The 20847-nt window shown below is 43.0% G+C and overlaps 1 protein-coding gene across 1 annotated transcript in view; it reads right to left on the bottom strand.

The window, feature by feature from the left end:
• The window catches only part of FBXL7 (F-box and leucine rich repeat protein 7), a 162453-nt gene extending 144115 nt beyond the window's left edge, over positions 1-18338 (bottom strand). Inside the window, exon 1 of the mRNA XM_088528146.1 lies at positions 18240-18338. Within this exon, the coding sequence (XP_088384272.1) occupies positions 18240-18276 (37 nt within the window). The 5' untranslated portion in view covers positions 18277-18338. The remainder of the gene's footprint in view (positions 1-18239) is intronic.
• Between the last annotated feature and the right edge of the window lie 2509 nt (positions 18339-20847).

The following is a 20847-nucleotide window of genomic DNA, read 5'->3' as shown; positions in this document are numbered from 1 at the left end:
ACCAGGACCTCCGTTTGGACAATTATACAAGCCAACAATGGTACTTTTCCTCAAGTGATGAAAATCAGAAATTGCCTCTTCCTAGTATAGGCCAAACAAAACTAAGAGGGCTTAGGTTGGCTTACCTAGCCAACAAAGTCATTTGATAGATTAGCTCTTGCTATATATTCACTCTCCCTTCGAAGTTCTTCTCAAGTAGAGGAGAACCTTCCAGAGGGATAAGCGTACCTTCGGCATGCAAATGTAGGTCGCAACTCACAGACAGAGCAACTTGCAGTGAAAGGTGTCCTAGTTGGGTCCATGAAGTCAAAGCCAAGGCTTGGAGCTACAACAGTCCCATATGATACAAGGAAAGTATTTGGGGAAAAAGCTATTTCAGGGTAAGATGAACTCAAACGATACGCTTCAAGGCTTTTATTGTAAAAATGTTTTAGAAAACCCATCCCTTATTGAGCGCTATTGAAAACAGATGAACAATAAAAATGCTTATGCAGGAAAAATAAAAGCTTGGAAAAAGGCAGCTTTATTTCTTATGGTCCATAAATCCAATAGTTAGGGAGGTACTATACACGTGACAAAATTGAATTTCCAGAATGCTAGAAGGGTTGCTCCACAGTTCAACACAAATTCATAGAGCTTCAGTTAATTTGCTCATCTTGAGAAGAAGGCGTTTACACAACTAGGTTAATACATTTGCATACAGCAAGACTGCATGTTTGAGGTAGCACTAGGAGAGCAGAGCTATAAAGCAAGTAAAAGTGGAGCAATACAGCTTTCCCATATTGCTGCTGCTTTGGGGCTCAACCACAAGGTGTCAGGAACACAAACATGACACATGATGACAATTTGTGGAATTTACTTTTAAACAAAAAATATGACTAGATTTTACTTTTATTCAATATTCAATATGCAGTAATAATTCAAATAAGGAGAAAGGAAGACATAACAAGAAAAGCACACTCATCAACTCATTCCTGCTTCAGATATTAGTCATAACTCCCACAAAAAATCTAGTTTACAGTTTTAAAGGAAAATCCTTTCATGTAACGCTATGTAAAAGCCCAGTATTAGAATTGATGTCCTAAGATGAGATTTAGTTATATCTACCACTATTCTTCTTCCAAATCCACTTGCATTTCCAGTGGAAGATAAGAGACCAGGCCTTGGGTCTTGCCCAGTACATTCTTATGCTTTGTCCGACGACAGTTCTTAAAAGTCCCTTTAGAGAAAGTAATCAAATTCATGTGATCCTTTTCTTCAAATACCTACTTGTACAACTGTTGTTAATTGTCCCTAAGATTTTTAATTCAGATCATAAATCAATGGACACATGGTCCTGGGCAAACCTCGAGCTCTCAGCCTTAATAGGTGATTGTCATCTGCACAACACACAACATTTTTTAGGATAGGATCCAAGAGTTAGTTAGTACTAAACAGCAAAACAGACAGATAGACAACAGTGCAACACATGCAGTCCTACTCCACGTGAGAGTGCTGCTCTGCAGGACAAGCTCACAGGTGCCCGTATTACAGAAAGAGGCAAAGAGCCCCGGAGCAGCGCACCCTCAAGTGAAGTACATGTTAGCAGAAAGCATATTAATGATTCTCAAGAAACCAACCACCACTTGAGGTAACAGTGTCAACCAAAAACCAAAGACATTTGAGTCTAAATAACATTTACACATTACACATGTTTAAGCAGCATTTTGTGATAAAAATGGTACTTCCGCTACAAATGAGGCATAAAGTACTCTGCAACAATTTATTTTATTGTCATTAAACATACAAAGAAGCAGCAACTCCTAGTCTGTTTACTATGGCCACATGCCCAGATTTAAATTTTTTTTTCCCCTTTCGCATGCTACTGTTTAATCTAAAGACTGAACAGTTTCAGCTGCAACAAAACAGAAGTCAAAAATAGGAACAACTTTGCCTTGAGGCTAGAAAACTTAGTGAACCTGGCAGGTTATTTATTTATACAATAAATGAGCTGAAATTTTGCCAAACCTGAAGATTCTCAATTAGCTTAGACAACAGAGAATTGTTCAATTCTTTTTGTATCCGTTTCTGCACACTGACATAGTACATCAGCCTTTACTGTCCTTGTATATACATGTGTGTGTGTATATCCCCGCACACACACACACCAGTGTATCCTCTTATTAAGTTAGAATTGAAGATAACATGTGTGTGTATATAATATATATATATAGGATTATATATACTCTATATATAGCATATAGGATAACACATATTTTATATATATGAATATAAAATATGTGTATGTGTATATATAAAAGATATAATATATACACTCACACACACATATATTTTTTCCCCTCAACAGCAACACTATCCTCCCAAAAGGCAAAATGAGAAGGCTTGCTCACAATATCCTTTCCAGCTGACTCAGGTATGCTTCCCCACCAGCAGATCAGTCCTAAGGAGTCTTAACCCGAAAGGGTCACAGTTATTTCAGAAGAGAAGCCTACTGAAGCCTCTAGAAAGCCAGGAGATATACATGGAAACAGACTTTTACTCAAGACCTTCACTCATACACCTCTACATCCTCCAGCAAGCTCATAACATAATGGATTTTCAACAATATCACCAAAAAAGCCCACGTCCTGTCTTCACTCATGGGCCCAAAATTGTTCTGCTGTTGTGAGAGACCATTTGCACAACCACAATTCAGGAACTCAAAACTCAAGGTGGACCTCACACTTTTCTGTACAACACAATTGGCCTGGTCTGCTATAAGTAGCAACTCCCTTGGCTTTATCTTGGCAGAGAAACTTGCAGTAAGTTTTCCACAGAGAGAAGTGCATTTGCCGGAATCAAGGCTCTATCCCGGCAAGAAAAACAGAAGAAAATATTACCTACAGATTTACCTCTATCTGGTACTTGATAACTTTCCCAAAAAACAGAGGTGTAAGTGGGGCAGGGAAGGCGCTCCCTTTCAGACTTGGCAATCCAGCTCTGAACCTCTGGCTTCGTTTTTCCCTCAGATATTCTGCAATGAAGGAGCCTCGATCTAGGCCTGTCACTAGTTTTATGACAAATTGCCACGGAGACTGATGGAGCAGCAAGGCCCAGGTCCGTCACTCGTCGCTTTCCCTTTGCTTCAGAGAAGCATGCTCGCTGCTGTGTTTAGCTGGCCTTTCTTGTTTCCTCTGCCTCTCACAGACAATAAACAGAAATATTCCAGACATTACTTTTTGTCTGGATCCCAAGAAGCATTTTCAAAACAACAGAAGCACTCGCAGTGCCCACTCTTCACCTTCCCTTCAAGCTACACACCAGAAAAGAAATGCTTGCTTCCTCTTCAGAGGCAACGGCACTATCAAGCAAGTGGTGGACACCTTAACCACCGGAAGTGCTTAATCAGATTTAACCTCAAAATACAAGCCTTAGTCCTTCAAACAGCTTTGAGATGGATCCTTCACCTATTTTTTCAGCTTCATACACATTTAAAGCCCTACCTGAAAAATGAGAACATCTCACTTACCTAATCTTAACTGCTCCAACATCTTCCCAGAGCTTTACGGCAGATACAACTTCAATTACAGCTTCAATTACAATATTCTAAGTTTCAAAAAAAGAAAAATGAAAAACAAACAAACAAAAAGAAACCTTGTTTGCCACTGCTATCTAAATTATACATCTATATGTACAACGTTATATCTCAAGTAAAATACAAGCAATAAAATTTCAGAATCAACCCTCTATTACATGGCAAAGCAACTACGTAACATTTGATAGTAACAGTTGCCCATTTATTTCCCATTACTCATATCTTTTTCACAGGTGATAGTCTTCTCACATCTTTTGCAAAGAGTTAATCTTAAAGAAAATCAAACTGGTGATACTTTCCCAAGAGGTAGAGAAAGATGGAGTAACTTAATATCTTTCCTATCTTGCTTTGGTTTAGTCCAATAAACCTGAGGGATCTGACATGTCAGGCAGTCCTTCAGTGTTTCTGTACAAGTTTGAGAAAGAGGAAAAGTCCCTACTAAAAGCAAGAGAGGAACAAAATTGCATACGTTTACAAAAGCTGCAACAGCACGGCTACACATTATAGGAGTATATGCAGCCTGCCCATCTCCTCCATCCAGAACACTCAACCCACCAAAGTCACCAGGGAATATCCAGCCTGCTGAATACAGTTTCTCATTTCAGCCCTGTCACAAGGGCAGCAAACAAGGAATGCACTTCACTGGTGAATTAACTTTTAACTTCCAACTTTCCAAAGAGGCTAACATCAAGTAAGAAGAATGCTTAAAGACCAGAACTGCCTAAGGATACTGCTAAAGACACCCCTGCTGTGCAAACAAGTGATGGTCACCAACTCATTTCAGCAATGAGCACATGCTGGTGAAGATAGCAGAAACTATATAAAACCCAGAGTCAGAGATTCATCTGTTGAAGAGTACAAATCTTTTTCCACACTTCCTTTTAATCTCACATTAAAAAAGAAGAAAATAAGAAAAAAAAATCCCTTTCCTGCTATGGAAATATTAAAGTAAACTGTGAAAAAATACAATTGATTTGTTATTCATCTGCTGTCTACTAGAATTATCAGGATTCAAACAATGCATTTCAGAAGACAGACAAGATTTAGTGTTTTTTCCTATGTATCTGATGTGGAATAGACAGTCTCAAGCACAGTTAGTCTGGTTTCCAGCCTCCCTAAGAGGACAATAACGAGACAGCAGCACTTCTCCATATTCATGGAGAAAGAAAAAAGAAAAACTTTTCATTAGATGCTACAGAATCTGACATGAATGGATATAGACTGATCAAATACCAGGTAGGTAAAATACAGCACAAAGAGCAGTGGAAGAAGGAAGGATGCTTATTTTTTCTTCCTGCAGGAAAGAAGGAAAGCTCTTGAAAGTAAAAGGTGACAAGGATGATAGAGCAGGATTACACTATTAGCATACACCTTCTGGATAGCATGCTAAAATCAAAACAGGTTACAAATGAATTATAACCCTGGGGTTTTTTCGGTTGGTTGAGGTTTTCATTTGGCTGTAACTTTTTTAGATCAGTTGTCTTTCAGCTCACAAATAGATCATCCTATACTACCAATGGGGTACAGATGACAAAAAGACCAAAACTAGATTTGTCGTGCAAGACTGACAAAGCAGACCTGTGGTCATGCCACCTATGAGCTAAGGATTTTGGGGAAAAAATGTAGAAACCCAAAGACACCTCTCTTTTCACTATCCTCCCCTTCTTGGGTACATACAACAGGTTTCCTCACTATCCATCTTGGACTATGGGGTTAGATAACTGCATCCCAAAGAGTGAGGCTCATGCATCATATCTGAAACAGAGCGGCTTTGGGCTAAGCTCTTCATTTCTGAAGAATGCTACCTACTGAGAAACTTTACTAAAAGGCATTAAGGACTTAAACAGGCAGTTCTGAATACAAGTCAGCAGACTTGAGGACCCTCCTCACAGGGTTGTCTAAAAAGAGGATTTTCTCAACTAACATCATAAAAGAAAAATGGAAAAGAATGAGTGCTACTGCTTATACTAGTATTTCAACCACTCTCTGCTTGCAACACATAAGCCAGCATCTACAGGGTTAAAGGAAAAATGTATGACGATTTTTCTCCTCACATACAGGGTTAGAGATTTGGCCTTCGGATGAAAACACCTCCTAAATATTCAGAATCCTTCACAATTTGTCTACATCTCTGCCCACATTTACTCAAAACCACAGAGAGCTAATGTCAGGAACAAACCAGTCAACAACAAGCCTCACAAGACTGTGCTTTTTCTTTTCTTTTTTTTTTTTTTAAAAAAAAAAAAAAAACTTTAAAACTCCTTTCCACTCCCTTCGGGCAAGTGCTGATGATGTATCTGTTAGGAGGAATATTAAAGAACACATAGATAGGATAACCAGTGTTTAAAAAGCACCAACAGACAAACCACACAACGCCCGGGAGCAGACACTCCTACTTGAAAAGCTCCTGCGTCTGACTAGACTCGCTCTGGTTTAGACTCTAATCCTCTGGAAGTTTAACTTCACTTTCTAGGAATGTCGCTGCTCGTGTAGAGAGTTAATTAAGAAACCCTAGACTTCAGTAGGGGATAGGGAGAGGAGAGTTTTTTCTCAGAAGGGCATGAATTTTGTCTAGAAAATGAGGCTTGGCAAAATGAAGGCAGGAAACCCAGAAATGAGCAAGTCTGTGACATTCACTTTTGCCCAACGTCTCCTGCCAACACTCTTCCCATGCTCAAAAATCGGAAGCAGTAGCATGCTTCGAGTCCTCCTCCTTAACTGACTCACTAACTAGGGAAGCACAGGGTCAATCTTAAGATCCTGGACAGTGATTACAGTTCAGCTTTTGGAGAAATATAACTTAACAGATCACATAATTTCATGGTGAGAAATAAAGATCACCAAAGCCCTGTGTTAAAGCTTAATACTTGCAAACAATACAGTTTTGGACAAAATAGCAGAAATTAACCCTTCCATTTGCTTCCACTACCTGGGCAAATACTTGACTAAAACCTGCAAGCCTGTTCACAGTTTGGCAATTGGAGAAAAGGTCTATTTGTAAGAAGCAATGAGAAACCAAAGCAAAAACAGAAAAGATTAACAACTGTTTGTGGGCAAGGAAGTTTTGCTTTTGTTCCTTTGTTCCATTTCCTGGAGAGAAACACCTACATCAAGCACCCATGTTCCTCCATAAAGACAAACACAGAATGTAACAAAAGGCACATCCACAAGAGAATAAATCCAATAATTACCCAAGAGGAATGAAGGCATAAGCAAAATATTTTGACCGTGCCTAATGGGTGCCAACAAAAACTCCATACCAGACTACACTATATACTCTGTGCATATGCACTCAAAGAAAACCTATTTTGAAATATTTTAGGAACACTTTAGGGCAACATTTTTTCATGTCTGAGCATTTGAATTCAGGCACTGTGGATGTAGTTTTGGCCTCAATGTCTTTCATAGATCTGACCCCATCTTACTGGGAAGTCACTTCCCCTCCCACACAGAACAGATGTTCAAGGTGAGTTAAATCTAAAGGTAGTTTTTTGGTACAAAAAATAACCCAAATAATACAACACATAGCAATACAAAAAAAAAGGTTTTTGTTTTGTGTGAGTTTTCTAAAAAAACACGCATTACCAGATGGCATAGTCAGTTTTTGGTGATAAAGCTCCACTAGATCCTTCTCAGCACTAGATCCTTCTCAGTTTAGCATCTTCTGCTTAAAATTAAACATATTTCATAAGTTTAACATTAGAGAAATTAGGCTGCTGCTTCTGAACTTTAACATTACCCTACACCTGGCACTGAAATTTAGTGAGGTATTTAAACGTTTTTTGATCCAATTCTAGAAAAAAAATACATGGAAAGAAGAAAGTCTTTATTCCAATATAATATGGGTTACTTTCCAGTGCTTTTAAACTAGGAATTGATGAAGTCATGGCTACATTTACTTTGAAACTGCAGAAAAGATTTCCCTCCGTGTTAAATACAAAAATAACTTCTTCACTTCATTAACTAGAGCAACTATCTTTATTTTCTAGGATAGCAAAATGTGATCCTGTGCTAGCGTTGCTTTCCAAGGAGCACTGCTACAGTTGAACTGTACTGCTTCTGAAAGCCAGGTAGCACCTTTCATAAACATCTAAGTAACCAGCAGAAGTAGAGAAGGATCAAGTTAGAGAACTTTTAAACAAATTACACATACACAAGTCCATGAGATGTGATGAGATGCATGCACAAGTGCTGAGGGCACCAGCTGATGTCAAAGTGAGGCCACTACCATTTTGACAGGGAATGGCAATGGGGACAGAGCCCTGAGGACTGGGAAAAAAATATATATATATATCACCAGTATCCTCAGAAGGTTGAGCACGAACATCCAAAGAACTACAGCCTTCTCAGCTTCACCTCCATCCCTGAGAAAACAATGCAGCCAAATCTTCTTGGAAATCATTTCCAAACATATAAAGGACAAGATGGATTTAGCAAGGAAAAGTCTTGCCTGATCAACCTGAAAGGATGAGGAGAGAGCTCAACTTCCAGAAGGCTGTCTACATCATCTCCTGTAACACTCTCATAGGAAAATTACTGTGGTATGGGCTAGGTAAGTGGACAGTGAGATGCACTGAAAATTGATTGAACTGCAGGGTTAGAGGGTTGTGATCAGCAGCAGCAAAGTCTAATTGGAGATCACAGGAGACCTTGACAGTGGGACTGAACATACCCGCAGTAAGCCTGCAGATAACACAAAACAGGGAGAGTAGTTGATACACCAGAGGGATTTGCTGCCATTCAGAGGGTCCTCAACAAGCTACAGATGGACTGACAAGAATCTCCTGTAGATACTGAAAAAAGAATCCAAAGTCTTGCACTTGAGAAGAAATGATCCCATGCATTAGTACAGGCTAAAAGCCCACTGGCTGAAACGAAACTGCAGAAAAAAATGGGGGACTGACGGACAAGAAGTTGAACATGAGCCAGGAAAGCATCTTTGAAGAAAAGAAAGCTAACAGCATTCCAGGCTACATTAGAAGGATGTAATGAGCAGGTTAAGGAAAGCTACCCTTCCCCTTACTCAGGCTTCCTGCGACCATATCTGGAGTGCTGTGTCCAGATCTGGGAAAAGAAACATGAACGTACTGGACAAATTTCAGTAAAAGGGTCACAAAAATTATTAAGGAACTTGACAAGGGACACTAAAAGGCTGATCAAATAGTGCAACAAGTTGCCCAGAGAGACTGGGGAGTCTCCATCCCTGGAGATGCTCAGAAACCAACTGGACAAGGTCCTGAGCAACATGCTGTCGTTGACTAGGAGGTTGGCCTAGGCAATCTGCAGAGGTCCCTTCCATGCTCAACAACTCCCTGTTTCTGTATACATTAGGCTCCAAAGTACACATCAAGATATGGCCATGGGTTGATTAGAAAGAGCTCCAAGGAAGTTCTCCTACTGCTTGTAAACAGCTCCACTGGCAGTCGAGTATTCTAGAGCAAGGAAACAATTCCTCAGTGAGAGGCCCTGCAGCAGCATCACCTATGTTCAAGGTCCTGCTAAGAACAGATGAGGGCCTTCAAGAGAGCCTGCTACAGAGGAGCACAATCAAACATGAACTCAAAGAGGAAGGTCAGCTGCTAGATCTTCTTGACATGTAAGAGCATATTGTTAGCATCAACTTAATGCTAGCACGGCTAACTGGAATTGAAACCCCTCAGCTCCAAGGCTTTTATTTATACCTCTCTTAGTAAATACTAAGGTTCCAAAAATTCTAAAAGCATGAGTCGTAGGATAACATCAACAGTTTTCACCACATATTTCAGCAATAGCTTATTGTTTCCATCATCTTAGTTGGGAGTGGGAGAAGGAGTCATGTTGACGCTACAAGCAACTTTCTTATAAACTGTCAGAGAAAAGGCAAATATAATAAAGAGAGTAGAAATATATTTTGCTAGGTATTATAGAATAGACTATCTGTTCAGTACTTCCACTGCAGAGCAGCTGTTGCCTTTTGCCTTACACTCCAGTAGTGAGTTAGATCAAGTACTACCACCACCATGCAGTGACAAAAACAATATATTTCATGATAGAAGCTCATAACCCTCAAAGTAAACTCTCAAATATATGCAATTTCTGTTGGTCAACTCCCCCAATAGTGTTTCAAGGGCAGGATTTCAATGAAATATTCTTTCACTGAAATTGTTCTTTAAGTAATTTTAAACACATTTTTTTTAAAAAAAAAAAGGTCAAATCCTTCAATCCTGTCCAGTTGGACCTACACAGAAAGAGGATTATGTGGAATGTGACACTAAAATAGCACCAAAGCTTTAAATAAATGGACTTCTTCACAATGCATGCGGGTACAGAAGTGCTAAAATTCAGGGTTTCTCATGAACTAACAAGATCACACTTCAATGTGACATCTTTACCCAGATTTTTATTTCCCTGTCATATAAGTCCACCTGGCTCTTGATCAGAAAGGATTTTCCTAGTTAATTATCACTGCTATTATGCTAGTATTTCTCATTTCTTCTGCACTTTTTACAAGACAGCTGACCTTGCAACTACTCCTTTTGCATCACCTGCGAGTTTACTTCATGTTCCTCTAGGAGCAATGCAAGAAATTAAGGGAGATAATTTCTAGAATATGTCTACTGAGAAGATGATTACAACACTTTCCTCTAAGCTAGTACATTGTTTGAGAAGACTTTAGTAGTCCTTCAGCTATCATACACGCTTGTACACAAATCCCTGAGAAGGAAAAATGCTGTGTGATTTAAGATGTTAAAATGACAGATTTATGTCTTGCAGACAGGAATTTCCTGATTCAAAACACAAGCATGAAAGAGAACTTCCTGTTTCTCCCTTTACTCCAGAAAGGTCCGTTAGGATTTACTACTACAGCATGCCATTAATTGCCTGGAATACACAGCTCAGGTTAAGTTCTCTATTAACGTGTACATTAGCAGAGCAAGGATGTCAAGGCAACATAACTCCAAATACATGACTCTCCAGCTCAAAAGTTTCACTACACCATCAGTTTCTGAATGCTTTGAGTCGCTATGCATCTTCACATCTCGATTCTGAAAACAGATGTGCTAGGACAACCCCCTGAGACACAGCAAAAAATCTGCTTTGCTTAGACCAGAGCAATACCCAATATGCCACTGCAGACTCCTCCGCTTCCGAGCCCATGCGCATAAAAACTGGGGCTGAGTTTTCAGCAAGCAGTTCTGCTGAGCTCTGGAAGGAAAAGGATTCCCATTCCCATTGCTGTAGTAATTATCCAGCCTAAATACAGACGCGTGTTAAACGTCGGTCCACATGGGAGCGTAACAGGTTTCAACTTGGCGGGAGGAACACGGTTATCAGGAAGAGCAGCCAGCAAATTTTTCCTCACTTACTTGTTTAAGGTAGAAGTCAGAAAAAACATATAGGGACAAAACGTGCATATTTTAGGCTTTTCTCCAGCTCAGACTATGCAACACAAGCACAGCAGCACTGTCACACCACCTTAGAGGAAATACTTGAAAATATTTCTCTGGTCAGTACAACTTAGTCTCGCTTGTGCTTCTTCAATGACCAGCAGCATACAGCACCGAAGTGACTGCAGCTCCCCTATGTGTCACATCTTCCAAGGAGGTCTGCTGTATAAAACTGTCTTTGATGTGTTGTCCAATGCTAAAGGGCACAGGTAGCCTTAAAACTTAAGTGAGGGATATAGTGAGACTGAACTAATAGCTTTTCCCTGAGTTTGGCTACAGCAACACTTGACTCGTACTCCATCCAAAAGCTGTTTGAAGGAACAGTTGCACAGTAAGTCTATCCAGTCACAAGGTTGCACATGTAAATTCTTGGAAAAGACTTGTTGCTTATATTTCTTATGGAAAAGAAACATGTTCTAAGGACATCCACTACCATTTTTCAGGTTTCCAAGCTTACTGCTCCTTAACGAAACAGCCACCCTAATTCAGCAAAGCATGCATCCTGTATTAAAAATGTGGACAAAGTATCTAACAAAGAGCAGAAATAAACCACTTATGTACTTCAGCCTTTAAATGTCAGCCACTTCCTTCTGGCAATCACTCTCCCAGCACAAACAAGACCCCACAAAAAGCCGAAACAATTCCTAGTTAGGAATTGTTAGTAGAAGTGAGGAACCCAGAAGTAGCCAAAGGATTGAAAATGCCAAAAAAAAAAAAAAAAAAAGGAGATCTTTGAGGTAGCAATTTAATGCTAGACTTCAACTCAATTGGCCAATCTTGAATAAATGCGGATGTTTGTTACAAGTAATGATGCAGTATCAATTTCCATGTGGATTTTATGAGCTCCAGTTCAGCAGAAGCACATTTTTAAGACTACAAAAATACCATTCCTGTTAAGGAAATTTGTCAAAGCAATCTCATTTACTGCCTCCTGTGGGGTGAAAGAAGGTCCAACATACGCCTGGCATAGACCCCCAGCACCTCCACTGAAAGCGATCTGCAGGAGTCTTCCCATTTTACACTAAGACACTTCATATTTATGTATATTAAAAAGTGTGTGTATGTATATATGTGTGGGCACACACATTTGTGCGCACACAGGCAGGCACATAGGCTGTTCACTATTTTTTAAGAAAGAAAGTACTAGACCCTGGGAAACTGGCAGCAGCACAGCAGTTGAGCTCACTGCCATAGCCAGACCCCTTACCCCACCCCACCACCACGCATGGGATTGGGATGACAACAAGCAACATAAGCACTGAGCTTAGAATTAATTTACTTTTTGGAGACAAACTGAGTAAACATACACACACAATCTGTTTGCATCACTCAGTAGAAAGCTATGTTTAAGATATATATATATATACACACTATATATATAAAATCTCGCAAGCAGAGTTTATGAAGGTTATTCTTGCTCAGCAGCAGTTGGCCACCATCTGAGTGCAAGTTCATCATATTCACTTTAAAAAAAAAATATCAACATGGCTTAAAGGATTGACATTTTGAGTTTTACCATCCTTCCTGCCCAAATCTTGTTGTTAAGAGACAACAGCTCTTAATTACAGCGGACAGAAGTGAAAGCCAGCTATGAGTAAAATGCAAGATCACTGGCGGCCAAGCATCAGAAAGCAAAACATAGTACAAGTAAGCACAGTGCACAAAGTATCACCAAGTAGCATCATCATATTTATTAGTATTTATTGTGGAAGGTGTTACCATTCAGTTACAGCAACTACATGTGGGGGGACATAAGAGAGGGATTAGTCAAATCATAGAATCATGAATGCTTAAGGTTGGAAGGGGCCTCTAGAGGTCATCTAGTCCAAGCCCCTGCACACGCAGGGTCACCTAAAGCACGTGGCACAGGACTGCGTCCAAGTGGGCCTTGGAGATCTCCAGAGAAGGAGACTCTACAACCTCTCTGGGCAGCCTGTTCCAGTGCTCCGTCACCCTCACTGCTAATAATTTTTTCCTTAAATTCCTGCGGAACTTTTGGTGTTTCAGTTTGTGGCCGTTTCCTCCAGTTCTGTCGGTGGCCCCCACTGGAAAGAGGCCAAAGATTCAAAGACTTTCCCAAGACCACATAGATATATATTATCTGTGAATGGTCAGACTGGTAGGCAAGAACAGGATGAAAGCTACATGCTTAACTTCCTGTGGACCATGAGATATTAATGCATAAACACAACTCAGGCATCAAAGCAAGTGCGCTGCGCAACACAAGAGTCATGCGGCACCTACCTTCACAAGGCCCTTCACACTACTGCGGGAATCTCATAAGCAAGGAAAAAAAGGAAAAAAAAATACCATAAAAACTGTTCTGCTTTCAAAGATGCAGAGCCTAGAGAATACAATACCTCAGAGCAGGATTCTCAATGGGGTAATTAAAGTCTTCAAATGAAAGCTAATTTACTGTTCTCCCTTCTCCCAAGCTTCATTAAATACCTGCAAGGCTCTGCAGATTATAAGAACCAATATCATTTTATAGTATCAAGGCTAACTATTTAAATAAAATAGCTCATCCATTGCTAATACTGGTAATTTTTCCTAGTGCAAGATGGTGATTTTGTACTGCTTTTCAGGCCTGACAAACACTGCTAGTGAAGTTAATCTACCACCAGTTTGTGGGGAAATAAATCCTACAAGAACAAGGCCTATAGATCTTGAATAACAGAGTTTGGGGAGTAGAAGACTTCTGTACAGAGCATGTCACATATCTGGACACTTACCATTATCAAATTAACAGAGAGATTGAGCTTGAAATCAAAGGCAACATTCACAAGTAACTACTATGTCCAAAAGCACTGTCAAGAAAGGACAGAAAGTATGAAATCTTAGGTCTGCAAAACAGGGTTAATCTTCTTCCTTTCCTGAAGAGAGGGATTTTAGGAGGGGGATGGACACCAAAATGATCACAGACTGCCACAGCGCTGCATGCTGACTCACAGTGTATTTCCTAGAAGGCTTCAGTTAACCATGCCCCAGGTCACACCCCATCGTAACTAAAGCCATCTCTCAGAAAACACATTGCCCCTGCTTTGGGGCTGGATCCTGCATCCCAAAATGAAGTACTCCAGTCCAAGAAGCAAAACTACAGACTGCTAGCAAGAATTCAAGTCCCAGGAAGAGGCCAATGCCCTTGCCCGGTCATCTTGTCCCCTCCTTGTGCTCTCCACCACGCCGGGTCCCCCCACCATACCAAGGCCCTCCTGGTGCCTTTGGGCCAAGCAAACAGAGGTGCTGCACACTGCAGCTGACCATCTCAAATCCAGCCTCTGAAAAGGGAAAGGGCACAAGGTGCCAAAAGAAATCGAGGAATAACCGCAGGCACAGGGGCAGCTGACTTATTAAAGATATTTCTACATAAGGTTTAAACATTGCTCATTGTCAAAAAAAAAAAAAAAAAGAAAAAGAAACATCACTTAGCTGCGCTCAAATTTGACTGGTTCCCAATTCTCCCAATTTAGTAATAAGTCATTTGGGACAGGAAGACAAGTGTTGAAAAATTATTCTGCAAAACAGCCATTTCACTCAGATGCCACAGTTTCCTTTTGTCCGACGGGATAGGGGTTGCTTTTCTGGCTCGTGTCCCAAAACCAAGATTCACAAAACAGAAAGCAGAAATTTTGAAGTCTTCCCCTCCCCTTTTTGGATGCAAAGATTTCTTGCTTGGTAAAAGGTACATAGAAAGGAAAGAGGGTAGACTGATGCTGCTCCTTACTCCAGTGTCAGGCCCCATAACCAGCCTCCGGTCTAGATCCTCAGCAAGGAAACATGAAGCTGTTCTGCACAGACCTGTTCCAGAAACAGCAGGTACTGAAGTGCAAACAGTAACTATTTAGGAGACCAATCAAGTAGCCTGCAGTTAAAGGGAAATACACCCCGATCCAAACTCATCCATAAGATGAGTTTTGCCTGTTGTTCGTTCAGCTGCAATTTTCCTCTAAAATATTTTGACGTGATACTTGAAAAAAATATTTAACAGCTTCTACAAAGCACAGTTCCTTCTACTGAACCAAGCATGCTTCTTAAAGTCCAAAAAAAAAAAAACAGGCTTGAATCAGTGACATTAAGGAGAACAACTTAAGACAAGAAAGAACAATAAGTGCTGTTGCTAAGGTACCTCTATATTTCCATTACACAGGTGCAAGCATTAGAAACACCACTTCATGATCAAACAGAATTCTCACTTCAGTAACCTATTAGCTTCAGTTGCACTGTTCAAACATGACCACTGGGACAGGTTTGTAAAGACTAACTTTAAGCCATAATACTTAATTCAGTATGATAAACCTGAAATCTCAAGCTCTAGTCTTTTACAGGGTGATTTCACAAATCACCTCCCTTAGAGAAGCATTTAAAAAGGCAACATTATGACTAGCAACATCAACTTACATTTAGTAACTGACTCTTAAGAAATAGGTAAACCGCAGACAGAAGTTTGGTAAGTTGTCATTTGTTTCTTAAAAAAAAAAAAAAAAAAAAAAAAAAAAAAAAAAAAGAGAGAGAGAGAGAAAGAGTTCTGTTCATACACCACTTGGATTACCTAGATGAACAGTTATATTGACAAGATGTCTGGGCGACATGATTATCCAGGGAACTGCAGGATCTCCCATATGAGTAAAGGCTGAGAGAGCTGGGCCTGTTTAGCCTGATGAAGACTGAGGAAGGATCTTAACAAATATGTTAAAGGAGGGTGTCAAGAAGATGGGGTCAGGCTCTTTACACTGGTGGCTAGCAACAGGACAAGAAGCAAAGGGCACAAAGTCAAGCAACAGGAAGTTCCACCTGAATTTGAGGAAAAGCTTTTTGACTGTGAGAATGACAGAGCACTGGCGCAGGTTGCTCAGAGAGAGCAACCCAGTCTCCTTCTCTGGAGATATTCAAAACCTGTCTAATCTTGAAAAACATATTTAACAGCTTCTACAAAGCACAGCTCCTCTACTGAGCAAAGCATGCTTCTTAAAGTCCAAAAAAAAAAAAAAAAAAAAAAAGGCTTGAATCAGTGACCTTAAGGAGGATCACTTAAGACAAGAAAGTGTTGCACAATCCTGTGCTATAGGCAACAGGATCCTATAGCACAATCCTGTGCTATAGGCAACCCTGCTTGGGCAGGGGGTTGGTCTTGATCTCCAGAGGTGCCTTCCAACCTCAACCCGTCTGCAGTTCTGTCTGCCCAGATTGCTTCTGGTTTCAAAGGTGAAGAGAGGCATCCAGAGCAAGAGTTATTCATCTGATCTGAAAGCCATCTGTGCTTAGACTCCAATTCTCATCCAACTCTCCCACTTAACATGGCAACCTGTAGCTTTTCAATACAATTCCACTCACTAAAGCCCTGGACAAAAACAAGATAAATAACACAGAAGGATGTACGAACAACAAACATCTTAAAAATTATTTGTTTTTCTGAAATCTCACGTAAAACATCAATGAGCAGTTAATAAAATAGCACTAGTCAAGAAGTTTAGCTAAACAGCAGTACTTTCCTCCATCCATAAAACAACGTCCCGGACTACAGCACTGCAATGACTGAGAAGAGCCAGTGCTGAGAATTACATACCCAACAACAAACACCACTCTGAATTTCAACCCAGACATTTGGTTTGCTTTCGGTGCATGTAAGAATTGGATGCACTTTCTTGGAGATGGACAATGTTACCTCCCCACTGGGAATCATAATCACATCCTATTAAAAAGCAACTTTTTACAGCAATTACACAGTTCAGTTGCCAAAGGCACCAAAGGCCCCAGCTGGGAATACAAAGTACCTTATAAAAAAAAAAGACTTCTTTTTTATTAGATATAGATTTGTTCTCTTCCACATTATGCAGAAAGAAAGCAGGGAACAAAAGTCCAAGTTTCACAATAATTGATGATACACAGAAGCTGCCAGGAAAGCCAGATCTACCAGCACACTAATGATGCATGAAACAAGGTACCTAAACTGAAAGATCAAAGTTTTGGCCACAAGCACTGGGGACTTGGGGTTTTCTGGCAACATTCTGCCTATTATTTTCCAAGCCGGGGAATGCTCTGCAATGCAAAAATTAATTTGTCACATGTACCACAACTAGCCTGCAACCTCTGAGGCCTGATCTCCACTCCAAGAGAGAACGGGTGGATTAAGTAGAAATATCCCAGTTGCAGCAATCCCCCTCTTCCTCATGCTGACTATGAAGTAGCTCTGGAATAGTCAGGCTTGTCTCCAACTTGCAGAGGGCTACAGCCAGGACCCACCATTTCCATCCCAAGAATTTCCATATTAATTTAAGCAAGCACTCTTCTGAATGCATGAGAAAGCTGAAGGATGCAGCCAGGGCTCCCTGTCATCATGCTCAACACCCCTCAGCACGGTGACTTCCGCAAACAACCAGAACTTTCATAAATACTTATGCTTTCAGCTCTGGCACAAGATTAGGATTTTCCCTCGCAGGGGAAATCCAGATAGGTTTGTGATCACAGCTTCCTGGCTCAGCCCATCCATTCACAAGTTCTCCTACTGATGGCATGAAGCGAGTTAAACCCTATGACAGCGTGAAGACATTCAGCTTCAAGAGCCTGACTTCTTGAACTCTTTTAAAGGCGGAACTCATTTGGCAATAAATGAAAGGAACCGCAGAATCTGGTACAAAAGCGATGCTTTTCCTTCCCTTTCCCCCATCTCCGCGCATACTTTGTATGTGAGAGAGGTGTGTTCTTTGGCAGTGGCCTTCCCAACTCCCAGTGAATCCGGCCGGTTGTGGGACTATCCCTCTCCGCCCGCAAACCCCCAGAGAAGCGGCGGCTACGGCACACTTACGTGGATGCCTGCACACTGCAAGGGCAAGGCACACAAGGGACACCCCGCAGCCAAACAAGGGGCCAAGCTCGCAGCTGAGGGCAAACGAGCGTCTCCGCAAGGGTGAACGAGGCCCCGTATCCCCCCGGCCAGACCCCGCGAAGTTGCGCCGGGGCGAAATTGCGGGAGTTGAGTCTCAACAGCTGGAGAGCATTAACTCCAGCCGCCCTGCGCGCACACACACACACACACGAGCCGCACATTCCCCCCACTCCAGCAGGAAGCGGAGCTCCGGGGACATAAAGACGAGCAGAGGAGGAGGAGGAGAGCGAGCGCCCCGGCCCCGCCGCCCCACCGGCCACGTCGCTGCCACAAAGGAGCCGCCGCCCGCCCCGCGCTCCCGCCGCCCGCCCCGCGCTCCCGCCGCCCGCTCCGCGCCGCTCCGCTCCGCGCTCACCGTCGCTGCCGCACTGCTTGCCGTTGTTGGCGCCCATGGCGCGCGCCTCATGCCCGCCGCCGCCGGCGCGCCCCGTCCCCAGCGCGGCGGCGCCGGCCCATGCCCGCCGCCCCCGGCCTCGCCGCTCCGCGCCGCTCGGCGGGGCTGAGCGCGGCGGCTCCGCTGTAATCCACGCGCGGGAGGGCCCCGGGCGCCGGCTCGGCCGCCCCGCGGCAGGCGCGGGGGCTCCGCCGCTCCGCTCCGCCTCCCGCGCCGCCGCCGCAGCCACTTGTTGCCCGCGCCCGGCCGAGGAGGCGGGAGCGGAGGGAAGGGGAGGACGGCGGGGAGGGCAGAGGAGCCGCCCGCCGGCGCCCACAGCTCTGAGCGGCCGGCGCCGCCTCCCGGCGCCCCGCGCAGCGGCCCCGGCCCCTGTCCCGCTCCTGGTCCCGGCCTCCGCCCTGCCAGAGGCGGAACACAGTGACCAAGGACTCGGAAAAAGAAGAAATAAAATCACATTAAACATCTGTTTTTCCCCGTTGGCTGCCTGCAGAGTCTGGGGATCGTGCCCAGCATTATCACCACCTATGAGAGGAGAAACAAAACAAATCTTACACCCCCCTTCAAATGCATTCTCTGGGCTTCCCATAGGGCCTGTGCTTTGAGATGATGCTTCTATTTAATTCCATTCTCCTAGCAAACTGCTGCTTTTCCCTGCCCCGGGAGGGTTTGCACGCCTCTTGCCTTGCACGGGCTCTGGACATTGGCAGGGGATGAGCAGTCGGTGCCAAGGGCACAGGCCAGAAACGTCTCCTAGGCACCTGGTCACACAGCTTTACTTACATCACCCAACACACAACACGTTCTTATGTTTAATAATAGTGTGCTTAATGGCCTAATGTTCTTTGGAAGACAAGAAGGTGCTCAAGAGTAGTCAGCATAGGAAATCATACTTAACCAACCAGATAGCCTTCTGGGATGGAATAACTGCCTTGGTAGATGAGGGAAAAGGGATGGATATCACCTATCTCAACTTCAGCAAGGCTTTTGACACCATCCCTCACAGCATCCTCCTGGGCAAGCTCCAGAAGTGTGGGTTAGATGAGTGGATGGTGAGGTGGATTGAGAACTGGCTGGATGGAAGAGCCCAGAGGGTGATGATCAGTGGCGCAGAGTCTAGTTGGAGGCCTGTAGTTAGCGGTGTCCTTTGTCCAGTCCTGTTCAATTTATTCATCAATGATGTGGATGAAGGCACAGAGTACTCCCTCAGCAAGTTTGCTGATGATACCAAACTGGGAGGAGTAGCTGATACCCCCAGAGGTCTGCGCTGCCATCCAGAGGGACCTGGACAGACTGGACCACTGGGAGGTGAGAAACCTTATGAAATTCAACAAGGCCAAGTGCGAGGTCCTGCACCTGGGGAGGAATAACTACAGACACCAGTACAAGGGGACAGTACCAGGCGGGGGACTGACCTTCTGGAGAGCAGCTCTGCAGAGAGGGACCTGGGACGTCATGGTGCACAAGTTGACCATGAGGCAGCAGTGTGCCTCATGGCCAGTGGGATCCTGGGGTGTGTTAAGAGCATCTTCAGCAGGTCAAGGGAGGTGATCCTGCCCCTCTACTCAGCCCTTGTGAGGCCACATCTGGAGTATTGTGTCCAGTTCTGGACTCTCCAGTATGAGCGGGATGTGGAACTACTGGAGAGAGTCCAGCTCAGGGCTAAGAGGATGATCAGGGGCCTGGAACACCTACCCTATGAGGAAAGGCTGAGAGAGATGGACCTGTTCCGCCTGGAGAAGAGAAGGCTGAGAGGGGACCTGATCAGCGTATATAAATACCTCAAGGGAAGAAGTGGGAAGGATGGGGCCGACCTCTTTTCAGTGGTGGCCAGTGATAGGAACTGAAGCACAAAAAGTCCCACAGGAACTTAAGGAAAATTTTCTTGACAGTGAAGATGACAGAGCACTGAAAGAGGCTGCCGAGATAGGTTGTGGAATCTCCTTCTCTGGAGATATTCAAAACCTGCTTGGATGCAATCTGTAGGTGACCCTGCGTGTGCAGGGAGGTTGGACTGGATGATCTCTAAAGGTCCCCTCCAACTTTAATGATTCTATGATTCTAAAGGATGTCACCTCTTGGCCATCGCCAGCAGCAGCCCACACCAGTGACAGTGCACGGAGTTTGCACTTAAAGCCAGAGCAGCCTAGGCTCTCCCTGGAGACATGGCCCCAAAGGAAGGGGGGATATGTGCTGGTAATCCATAGCAGCTGCGCACAGGTAACTGGGGCAGTATGTAATTAGGACTCATCAGGATTAGTTACAGAAGAGCCTTTAGAAAGCTGTTAGTGCTTACTAACACTTTGCAAGTATTTGTATAGTTCGCTGATTGCCAGCTAATTACATGACATTAATAAATAGATGCTCCAATTGTAGTCTGCTTGAAAGCATCTGTGTTGATTGTTTTTCTCTCCAACCTGCTACAACCTTGTATAGCAAAAAGGCAACCTTCCCAAAAATATTGCACCAGGCAAGGACCACATCTACAGGTAGTTTTCAGCAAGTTACATCTTTGTCTGAATATGCAGATTGTGCATGGGACTGCGAAGACAAAGAGCATCAATGCTGACAG

The sequence above is a fragment of the Tinamus guttatus genome, unplaced genomic scaffold (assembly GCF_059628265.1).
Source record: "Tinamus guttatus ecotype Peru unplaced genomic scaffold, ASM5962826v1 Tinamus_guttatus_pri_ptg000302l, whole genome shotgun sequence".
In the NCBI taxonomy this organism is placed as follows: Eukaryota; Metazoa; Chordata; class Aves; order Tinamiformes; family Tinamidae; genus Tinamus; species Tinamus guttatus.
This window is presented reverse-complemented; position numbering and strand designations above follow the sequence as displayed.